The following is an 11,410-nucleotide window of genomic DNA, read 5'->3' as shown; positions in this document are numbered from 1 at the left end:
AAGTTGTCGGACAAAACGGTCGTCTCGGCGAATGGTGTTCAAAACATTCACAAAAGACGGTCACGTTGCAGCATCGTTGCAGCATTGCTGCTGATTGAAGACGCCATCCGCGAGTGAATCTAGATGCAGCGCAGTGGTTGGGATAGGCCCAATCGACTCGAATTTCATGAATCGTGCATAAACTTGAATGCCATTTACACAAATTGAGCTGCGGGGTTCGGTTATCACATCTTACTTATCCCCCTCCATCTAGTTGCCCCCCATAGTCGACCAATCCACTACTCCAGCTTGAGGGCCCTGCTGCCCGATAGACCCATCCTTGGCTCGGACTATCTCCCCATTGTCAGCAGCAATCCAGGAGTATTCCGAGTTCGTATTATACATCGCAACCCGCTGCCCATCGCCACTCACGACCATCAACGACACCGTATTCGCTTTCAACAGGTATTCAGTCCCGGATTTATTGAGATACGACCCTAAAGCGTCCCTCGTCTTAACCTGCTTGTATTGACCAGAAGAAATACGGATCGAGTTCTTTTTGAACGCGTTAATGACGGCCAAAGCGGGTTCAGGGTATATCGATAGCAGTTTGGCGGAAATTTTGGTGAATTCGTATAGATCGCGGATGGTGACGAACGTATTCGGAAGGTCTTCGTCGTTCGCAACTTGTTTGATCTCTTTGATGGCGGCGAAGAGGAGATTAACGTTGGTGGTAAAATCGGCGATTTCCCAGTTGGGATTGAGAGACACCATGACCGTAAAGATGTCGTCGTTGGTCGCATTGGCAATATGGCCCGCACTGTCACCGGCCATGATGGTTTCCTAGAAAATTTCAGGGGATAAGCAAATAAGCAATCACGATAAGTAGGTCCTAACCTTTCAAGTAGAACTGTGGGGTTCTGAGGATAAGAACTTGAGGAACGTGAGCTTCGTACCCTTTTTATGTCGGTATTTCAATCATACTCAATGCTCATACTGGCCCTTCCGAATAGTCAGCATACCTGTTTTCAAGAAGCAGATGGTGTACTTACCAGGTGATCACTGATGAACCAATTTCGACTGAGGAGTCTTAGCTCTTACTGGCTGAGGTGTCGGAAGTCGATCATCACATGGAATTTTGGTGAGTTTCAACACTTTCCGATTCCAGTATAGAAGCATATCGGTTGCCAAAGTTCGGGACCTGGGAGCCCTCGATCTATTCAATGAATAAAGCTCGTTTAAAAAGGTGGGTACCTGTGACCTGCTCTGGAATGTTTCCTATTTCATACGCAGCGGTGATATTATCAATGGTGGGAGACCATAGAAGATATTCGGATTAATGATTGCCTCCGGACCCCCAGTTTTCATTCAAAGAACTTACAAATCCGGCGGTGTCTTCGGAGCTTCGCGCGACTGAATGGAGGTAATTACATATTATTTCGAACTCCTATCGCAGCAGGTCCAGGTCTGGGCAGAGCGGAGGGCAGATGTTTTTATTTCTTTCTTTTTTCCTCGTTTTAAGGATATAATCTAGACGTGAAGGTAGTGGATAAATGAACACAATTGACGACTTTGTTGTACGAGTTATGACCCACCTCGAAGATGATCTGAAGGATACTACATCAATCCTAGGTCAACGAAAACCCTTTCCCCAAAACATCAACCGTCTCTGGGGCGACGAAACTAGAACAGCCAGTATAAAACGCTCGTCCTTGTACCTCAACCAATACACTTCCATCTTCAAATCTTTCAACCGCACGCCCTCGAAACCCATCACCCTCCGATTTCCTACTCCAAAGTGAGTGATACGTACACCACTCGTTCATCCCAAGTGTACCGGCACCATCACTGACAGCCAAAGCCACACGAGCACAAACACCCGAACCCGTAGGAGATCGGTCGATTTGATCTCCTGCGAAGAAGCATAGCCCTGTTTCACTCCGAGAGTTCAAGTTCGAACTCGTGTTTGTCGTACCGTTTCGATGGTCCTCTACGAAGATGACGCCGTAGAGAAAGCTGACATCTTCTTCCTTCGGATGGTGGAACAGTGTCCCGTCAAGAATCGTCAGATCAGCAGATCGAGCCTGATACGCTATAGCCTGAGCAGCCTGTTGGAACTCTGGGAGGTGAGCTTCGTCTAGATGGTCGAATCCGAGGTCTTGCACTGATACGATGATATAGAAAGCACCTCCAAAAGCAACTTGTATCGGGATCCGGGTGGAAGCGTGGCTGTCTGACTCGTTGTGCTCCTTGAACGTACCCCACGTGCTATGACTTTTGGAGTTTATGGAAACCGTGAAGTTTCGCTTGGAGACAAAGCTTGGAACTGAGATGAAGCTGACGGGTTTGGTACCATCAGCTCGATTTCCGTCGGGTGTGGTGGGTACGCTGACGTGTACGACGCCGCAAGGAGCGTGAATTCGGAGTTCTGTGATGTGTTTTTTGGTGGAGTAGGGGAGGGAATGTCGCTTTGGAAATACGGCTTCGTCGTGTGTATCGATGAGGAATCGACCTAGAGCTATGGTTGCGTGACCGCACATGGTTGAATAACCCTCTTTTAGGAACGAGTTAGGAAGTATAGTCTGGAGGTGAAAAGGAACAGTGCGCACCGTTGTGGCAGAACAAGACACCAATATCTGCTTCCCCGCATTTCGTCAGCTCTGTTTCCTGAACTAAGATCGCTCCATACATCCCATCATGACCTCTTGGTTCAAGCATGAGTCTGTCATAGCCTTGATTGATAAGGTTCTACCAATAAGCAAAAAGGCGCTGACTGTTTTCTGATATTGTCCAGTCTGTCGCTTGCATCTCTTCTTTTCTCCAAGAGAGTGTTACCGTTGAGTTTTGGGTAGCCGGATACAACGATACGAGTGGGCTGGAAATACCGATTAGTATCAGTACTCGTAATCTTTGAATAAGATTGTAACACAAACGCACCTCGCCCGACGTATGCATGTCAACTGTTTTGATGACAGCTCTCTGAATTTTGTGGGATGCGAGCTGGTTGAACACGTCCATGGCTTGGGAAGAGAGCTCGACGTCGCGTGAGCTGGTTCGACTTCTGCACGCCGGACGTACGTCGTGATTTTCTCATGCAGTTGAAATCACCGCGAGAATTTGGCGATAAGGTCAACCGCAGGCAAAAAAAGACCTTGCATCTTCGATTATGTAGAGATAGTGGACGTTCACGTTCAGGAATGGAAAAGAACCGTTCAACCCAAACTGTCACACTCGGCAAATCGTCTGCCGCATCGGAGGCGTGCGACATCTATCGGCCCGTGGCTCCTACTGTAATATTTCCTGCCAATTCTGGACGGACCCGCAGATCAACATACTCTACTTCATAAAAACACTTGACGGCTCAAAAAGAGGAAACGTACGTAAAATGGCTTCAGGTTGGAGCGTTTGCTAGTAAACTATAACTCAGACGTAAACTGAGGAGCGAGAGATTCGACCCGGAATTTGCCCGGAATTTACACAAGTTTTACTTACAGTACATTGAGAAATTTACGATGTATCCCGATGGATCGATTATGTGTCCCTCTTGAAATGGTACTTACCCATTCTCGTGCATTCTTATTGCGGGTTTCTGACAGCTGCTTACCGCCACCCTGCAATCGACGCCTAAAAGTAAAGAATCACAGAATTTCAAAGATGGCGATTACCTATCGTGACTCGCGGCTGTGTATCAGTAGGACTCAAATACTCTGCGCATGAAGAAATCTCAACAACACGGTGCGCACTCTGGCCCGGGTTTGTCGGATATTGTTCTGTCTTGTAAGTACTCACAGCCCACCGCCCGCCACTAGTTTTTAGGATGGCCTGGTCGGGTGCGCCGGCTAGGGCATAACGAAAGCCAGCCGAGATCCATTCCCTAATGCTGATTTTTGGTCTCTGGAGGCTGACACCGAATCCAAGGCCGTACCCGGCGCTCCCGTCCACCATTCCATTCCAAGTGTTCGATCCCCAAGTAATAGTATAAAAACGTTCCTCTTGAGGAAATCGAATCGCATTCGCCACTACTCATACCCTCCGATCCGCCCCCCCAAATGCAACTTCAGTCCCTTTTCTCCTTGTCTTTCTCCCTCGCCTCATTCCTAACTGGTGCTCCGAACGCCACCTTCGAGGATACCCATAGTTGCCAAGACCAGGCCGTCACTATCCAGCAATTCCCACTTATACAACCCGGACATGGACAAACGCAACAGGACACTGTACAGGAACTTACGGAAGCGATGTCTAAACTTAAAGCGACGAGTGGGATGAAACTTGAACATGCCTACGTTGGTGTAATTGACTCAAATATCGCCGAACAAATCTTCCGTGAGTGCCTTTCTTTCCGTTCCATTCAGGGGATGGCCGGTGGCTGAAACATATTACTTCTGAACTTTGGGACTAGTCTGGACGAGTGTAGCAGAGGCGTCTACGGTGGATACAATAAAACCCTTCACATCATTTTCCTCCACTGGGTCCCTGAACAGTTCTACCTCTGTCTTCAATGACAAAGCTACTCTTCTTCGTTCCTTGGAATATCCTATTATCGAAACCGGCGTTGTGGATATCTTACCGAACGTTTCCACAATCAAGGTGGAACGCGACGAGGCGGTTATAATTGAGAGTATCCTCAAAACTGGGTTAGCGCTCGGTGGGCCACATGGGGTACAGCACATTGAGGGGAGGAGAACGTTTATGATGATTAATGGGTGGAATTCTTCTCAGGTATGTAACGTTGGTTTTAGTCTGGGATTTTGTTATGGACTTTCACTGACTATTATGATCGTGATGTAGGCTGTTGCCGAGTGGGCTGAGGGCGTGATGAAGGATCCGGTGATTTCACAGGTGTACCATGAACTTTGTCAATACTTTGTTGGTGGACCTCCTACTGTTCTTTTCAAGTCCATGACAGAGGTACTTTGAGAGGACTGCCGTTAAAGATTGGCCATATTAACTGGAGACACTTACTAACTGAATTCTATATACCTGAATGTTATACCTGTTTTGATTCCGATATGTAAAATTGTAAACCGTACCTCCCTTTTCGATTTCAATGGATTCACAACTAGCGATCATAGCATCACCCGGCACCGCGTTATTCATTGGTTGCTCATCAGTTCGACGTTCCCAACACATCTTCCCTCTCGACTGTTGAAAGCAGGCATTGCTGTTAGCTTGGTGCACGGTGGTGCATGACTCACTTTGCGGTTAGTGACTTGAGAGAGAGTTAACTTGTAAGAGTTAAGCGTTAGGATATTCATATAGAATGACCTATAGAACGACCTGTCGTTACATGCTGCTACTACCTAGCTTTTATACTACTTTGTAGGTATAATAATAGCTATGTTGTACTAAGCATATTCATGTACGTGAGTAAGGAATGAGTAAGACTATTCCTATCGTTAGTAAGACTACATCTAAAGATAGTGTCTAATGAATGTGTCTGAGTAACAAGGTTCTTGTTAACTCATCGAGGTCTATAAGCTATTGGTAGATATAAGTAGATGTGAGAGAATGCTCAGTCATCTAAGTAGAGGTCTATAAGCTATTGGTAGATAAGTGCTATGCTTATGAATGATAGTGTAAGTACAGTGACAAACATATGTACATGAGTAAGTACTAATGTCTAAGGAGTCTTGTGTCTAAGTCTTATGACTGACACGGTCACATGTTAAATGATAAGTTCAACATCGACCCTCCTCCATCGACTCTCTGCCGACTTACCCACTACTCGCTATATACATGCCTTACCTTGCATGTCTCTACTTATTCAAAGCAGGGAAAGACTCGGGACAAGCCAGTTTTGGAGTATGCATCAAAATCTCTTCTGAACTGCGAGATGGCAGGATTGCAATTTTCACTCCCAGGGTAGGGCCCGGTGGAAACATTTTGGAACCACCAGTTGGAGCAGTGAACGTTTGAACTGGTGCCCCAAGGGGCAGATCGCTGTAGTGATTGTGGGCCCAGTTCATGGATGATGGCGTCAATTGTCGGCTCGGCAGGTGATAAAATTACTGAGAAAGGCTACTTATACTGGTCCGGAGAATAAAATATTGCACGGTGATTGGCCTGAAGCCGGTCTCCGGGCTGCAGGATTCAATCTCTGTTCATCAATGATCACACAGTCAGAGAAGGCTTCACAGAGAGATCTGGGATACCCGACATGGCCAAGCTTAGGGTCAACTAGTGTTGTGCGGGCTCAGGCTCAGGCTTTGAAGGGCTCAAGGCTCAGGCTTGCAGTTTGGAAAGCCCAAGCCTTGGGCCTGAGCCCGGGCTTTTAATATGTAATCAATGTCCATCTTTTTTGGGGCTGGCAGGTTACCAAAATGGTCCATTACACTGAAATATTAATGACCAACTGTGAATTTATTATAAATATTTCACATGATGGTAAATTTGCTATAAATATATGCCGGCTGCTGGCCCCCACTGTTGCCGATTACTTCCAAATGGCTTTCTTTGCCAAATTCTGGTACTAAGTTCAACAGACACCAAAGGAAGGTGAGTCTGGTTTGATAGAATGTACTAAAATTTAATATTTTCCCAGCCATGTTCATTTAAAAACTTGTACAGTAAGCCTGGGCCCAGGCCCAAGCCATGGGCTTAGTGCCTGGAGCTTGGGCTCAGGGCTCGGGCTTAAGAATTTACAGGCCCAAGCCCTCAAGCTGATCCCACACAACACTAGGGTCAACGAACGTTACTGTAGAATTTAGAAACCACGTTCTTGTACATAAACAAAATGTGCTATAATGACTCTTAATTTTATCCATACACTTCAAGAATAGTCATCAATGGATGAACTTGAACCAGTTGGATTGTCGTTCCTTGAGCGTGGTAGATGATCCTTGATGATTATGTCGGTGGCCTCAAGAAACATAACACTATTGGCAAACTTGACCATTCAGTAACATTCAAGAATGCAACTCACCCTCTTGCCAATCATGTATACAGTCAAAGACTGTCTGGGAAGGCATTAGAAGGTTTGGTCATACTCGAGGATTGTTACTTACTGTATGGGCGCTGGGAAACAGTATGATGGAAGCATCTATGTCACAAATAAGCGAGTATCCCCCAAGGGGTCCACCCATGAAAAACATCTACCTGGGGTCGGTTTTCGCTGAGTGAACCTTTGGAAGCCCCCCCCTCCCCACATGATGTTCACATGCACTATATATAGTTGATGTGAGATTGGCCTCAGGAAAGAGGAGCATACAGGACAATGTTGAGCAACGTGAAGTTCCTTTGGGAACGTTGGGCTGAGACGGTTGGACTGCTATAGACTGGTGCTGAAATAGGTGTACATGAACGTTTGCAATGCTATGCATGGTTTTTAGCAAAGGCTTACAGTATCTAGATTAAATTCCAAGGGTCCCTCTTTATCTGCAATATAGAGATCGAGAGTAATTATATGCTGAGCCTTTATACCCTTTGTTAATAAAACATTTCCATTGGAGAACTTTGTAGTGAACCAGGTTAGGTTTGTCTTTGCTTCTTCCAGTAGGTCCTTCAGTTCAGAACCCATGAAGGTGTGAGATGGGGCAGTGATTGCCACTGTTCGTTGAATAGAGCCAGAGTACAAACCTGTTAGATAAGGCCATTGCGATAAGAACAGGCCAGGTTATTAGCGATCACAACAGCTGTTTTTGAACCACAAATCCAGGATCTTGAGCAAGGCAATCCCCAGCTACAGAAATAATCTGGTTAACATGCGAGAATAAATATAGCCTAAAATGGCGCTCATGTAGCATTGGTGAAGGCATTAATGCAACTTTTGACATTGATGCTACAATATGTCCATTTTAGCACATATATTAGGTGCTTAGGGACAATATAGACATAATATGAGAACTAGAGTGAGCCTGAGCTGCTAGTTAAAGCTTATGGCCACTAGTAGAGTACACCAGCACAGCTGAGAAACAGCTAGAGAGCATCCTGTAGAACTAGCCTGAAAACTGTATACAAGCGGTCACTATTCAAAGACCACTCTCTGTATGCTACTATGCACTGGGCAATTAAGGGGATATTATATTGAGGCTTATGCTTCAGTACTGGACTTGTAGCTAAGAGGAACGAAGTCTAAAACAGACTGTGAAGAGAGTGAGCGCTCTCAAACAGAGACGGACTTAGAAAAAGGCACACCGAAGTGTTGAGCGCTAGCAGTCCACGTGGACCCAGCGGATGCTATGGAAAGAAGTAAACATATGCCTGGACCAAGACTGAGACGGGGTTAACTGCAAGCAATCGGAGACATGTCCGAACATGTGTGAGTGATAGAAAACTGACTGTCTTTGGGCAGGTCGGAGAGTGCTAGTGTGAAACGAACAGTTTACCCTAGAACCACTGCACTCAACAAGTGAGGTTTTAAGTCTTACGCGGCGAGCAGAACGAACTGACACAACACAAAGGGGAGATTGAAAAGCAAGATGGATGCTAAAAGAACTTACAGACAGGCCAGGCTTATTAGTACTTAGTAGTACTAATAAAAGGACTTTAAAATATGGAGACTGGCAAGAGACTGAAAGTACAAGAATATAATTAATATTCAAGGACTTTGAAGGAAGCTATTGAAGCTTGGAATACTAATGGCAGGAGCAAGAGCACTTAAGGCACACAGGAAAGCTGAGGACAGCAAGTAGAAAAAAACTATAATTGCAGAGAGAGAGAGGAAAAAAGTATAACAAGGTACAAAAGATACAAAATAATAAGGCTAATGAGTGGGGACAACATGAACGGCCTTTTATACAGAAAGTAATAGGTTTCTATGGAATATTCTATATAACTATGGCTGTGAATAGCACTGCAACAACTGTATAAAGGGCTATGTACTTACTGCTAGAGGCTATGTGTCATGAACTCACCGTACTCCGAGTACTCCTCCATAGTACTTCACGTGCTATCACGACTCCTCCCGTCCTTGTGTTTGATCATTTCGATCTCTGCGATCATCCTCCCTTCGATTCCTTCGGCTCCTCACCATTGACCACTCTGTCCGACTTGCGATCGCCGTAGACCATCATAGATAGGGAGGCCCCTGCCCCCTCGACCCCTTGCCCCTTAAGTAGTGTAGTATATAAGTACTCCAAGTGTACAGTAGAACTTCACTCTTGTCTGGTCAATCCTACCTAGGAGTCATTCCTTTTCCCTTCAATTGTCAGCTCGCCTCACCCAAGGATCGACTCCTGACACTATGTACAGAGCATAATGACTATTTAATGGTGGAGCAATTCCGAAAAAAGTCCAGAGTTCTCGGGGACTTTGGCAGGGACTTTGGCAGGAATATTGGGGATTCTGGGGATTTTTAGTGACGTAGTGTAGGTACTACAAGTGTTGACATACACTGTATAATGAAAGGGGTGGGATTTAGAGTTATCCTGTCACACGGCCTTTAAGGGACAGGTATTCTAGAAATTGTGGGAACATCATCAGACCATGACATGTAATGGGAGAAAAAGGAGATTGCGGTATTGTATTTTATGCAGGTTTGCGTTTTATTTGTGACATAGTGCTATCAGATAGAGTTGACGGTCAGACTCCATGCTCCGAACCATATGAACTCTCACCAAGAGAGTAACCAATGAATAGAGACCAGGAACATTGAGAACTGGACTCTTCCAGACCACGTGCAAATGCCTGGTGGAGAGCTCTAGTGAGATAAGACACATGCTAGCTAAATTAGCGAGTGAGAGTGCAGTGAGACAACATCGCTAGGAAGAACCCAACATGGACAACCAAGTCCAAGGATGATTTGTAAGCTAGTATAGAAAAACATATATATACCACACCTGTATCCATAGCTAAGGAAAGCAAGTACTGCCAGTGTGTAGGAAAGTTTCAGAGTGACTGCCTGCACGTAGCCTCCAAATAAGAGATTAGATTTGCCCTGTTAAATCAGTGACTGGATAAGAGATTGGATAAGAGCAAGCGATTTCAGAGAACAGTTCAGAGATATTCAGAGATATTCAGAGAAGACCAACAGAGGTCAATTTCAGAGAACAGTTTTCATATCAAGTTTCATGGTCCACAGAGGGCTTCACTAGCTTTCCCACTCTCTCAATCTAAGTCCATTGGACACAAAGCAAACCTACTACAAAACCCCTAGCTGTTTAGTGCATAGCACAGATAGCTGTAACAAAGAGCTAGCTTTCCCTAGCCTTCAATATTATACATTTTGAGATAAGAGCGTACCCTTTGACAAGCAATTCCACCCTTGCAACTCTTCTGGGGTGTTGAGTGGTGATAGACTCTTCACAACTGGGATAGCTATATTAGTTGAGGATTTACTGATTTGTTAGTGCTAGGTATAGCATTGATAGATTAGTTTGTTCTTGAGGATAGAGGTTGATATATCATTCCCAGCACCCATTAGCATTGACCTACCAATTATAATGGATTGTTAGGACTCGGTAGCTAAACCTATAGTCTCTACTTACGAGGGGTGATTAGGAAGTAAAATTACGAGAATTTGTTCTTTATCCATGCACCAAGCAAAAACCATCTTGGTGTATTCACGTTCTGATTGGTTGAATATCAAAGCCATTTTTGCACAGTACCTATTTTGGTTTAGCTTGACGTCCACTTGCTTCTTCCATCTGTCTATCAAATGTGATGCCTGATGGTGTGCCTGAATGACCTGTCAATAACTTGTGGCTGTGTTTAATTGTCTCACCTCACTGCCAAATTCCCACAAATGTCGGCTTATATAGCAGCCCTTGTTGGCAGCAAAAAATAAACCAGTACTTCTAACTAACTGTACTTGCTATATGTATGTTTTGATATTGTACAAAAACAGTAGTTTCTCAAATGTTATGATTCTACTATGTTGGATTATCATATGACAATCACATAATGATTGTGCCAGAACAATCATCACATGATTAACCATTGTGATTTTTGCAGTCAGTTACCCAGTTATCCCATTCCCATGCTTTCTCCAAGCTTTCTCCTGAGAACTGAGGCTACAGTTCTGTTACAATCTGTGCATTTAGGAATATCATTTCCAGTGATTAATCCCACACTCAGTGTTTAGTAGATTCTTGTACCATAGTTTAATCCTGTTATTTGTATATAATCTTACCATAGTCTCAAAGGTTTGGGACGTAATCTGACTCAAAAGAAAAGTCTGATAATCCTATGTCAAAGGCATTTGGATTGATCAATTTTAATTCAATATAAATCTAATTATAATCCAACTAATCTAATTCTTATCTAATCCTTATTTAATCCAATCCTAGTTTGTGATTTGTGAATGTTAGTACCTGTTCCTTACATGTAGACTATAACAGCTCACCTTTCTTGTGTTTCCAATTTGTGAACCTCTTTGCTTATTTCACTCACTTCTTTCTCCTTCTCTCTCTCTCCTAACCCTTCTTGACCTTATAGACTTGCAGTTTTTTGAGATAAATAGAGAACAACATTAAGCTGACTCAATGTGTTTGTG

The 11,410-nt window shown here is 44.4% G+C and overlaps 3 protein-coding genes across 3 annotated transcripts; 1 reads left to right on the top strand and 2 right to left on the bottom strand.

Moving 5' to 3' along the window:
- Positions 1-210: 210 nt before the first annotated feature.
- On the bottom strand, positions 211-1,104 carry E1B28_000034 (uncharacterized protein). Its single transcript, XM_043145831.1, has 3 exons — positions 964-1,104; positions 877-912; positions 211-822 (listed from the first exon to the last, which is right to left on the bottom strand). Exon 3 carries the CDS (start codon positions 811-813, stop codon positions 250-252), a length of 564 nt encoding a protein of 187 aa, XP_043014530.1. The 5' UTR covers positions 814-822; positions 877-912; positions 964-1,104; the 3' UTR covers positions 211-249.
- A 270-nt stretch (positions 1,105-1,374) lies between these two features.
- Positions 1,375-3,183, bottom strand: E1B28_000033 (uncharacterized protein). Its single transcript, XM_043145830.1, has 5 exons — positions 2,917-3,183; positions 2,754-2,854; positions 2,589-2,701; positions 1,575-2,533; positions 1,375-1,509 (listed from the first exon to the last, which is right to left on the bottom strand). The coding sequence occupies exons 1-4, from the start codon at positions 2,995-2,997 to the stop codon at positions 1,608-1,610; spliced, it is 1,221 nt and encodes a 406-aa protein (XP_043014529.1). The 5' UTR covers positions 2,998-3,183; the 3' UTR covers positions 1,375-1,509; positions 1,575-1,607.
- Positions 3,184-3,934: 751 nt separating this feature from the next.
- E1B28_000032 (uncharacterized protein) lies at positions 3,935-5,062 on the top strand. The gene is made up of 3 exons (XM_043145829.1): positions 3,935-4,302; positions 4,379-4,698; positions 4,768-5,062. The coding sequence occupies exons 1-3, from the start codon at positions 4,029-4,031 to the stop codon at positions 4,894-4,896; spliced, it is 723 nt and encodes a 240-aa protein (XP_043014528.1). The 5' UTR covers positions 3,935-4,028; the 3' UTR covers positions 4,897-5,062.
- The last annotated feature ends 6,348 nt before the right edge of the window (positions 5,063-11,410 follow it).

The sequence above is a fragment of the Marasmius oreades genome, chromosome 1 (assembly GCF_018924745.1).
Source record: "Marasmius oreades isolate 03SP1 chromosome 1, whole genome shotgun sequence".
In the NCBI taxonomy this organism is placed as follows: domain Eukaryota; kingdom Fungi; phylum Basidiomycota; class Agaricomycetes; order Agaricales; family Marasmiaceae; genus Marasmius; species Marasmius oreades.
The sequence above is the reverse complement of the archived record's forward strand: the minus strand, read 5'-3'. Positions and strand labels throughout refer to the sequence as shown.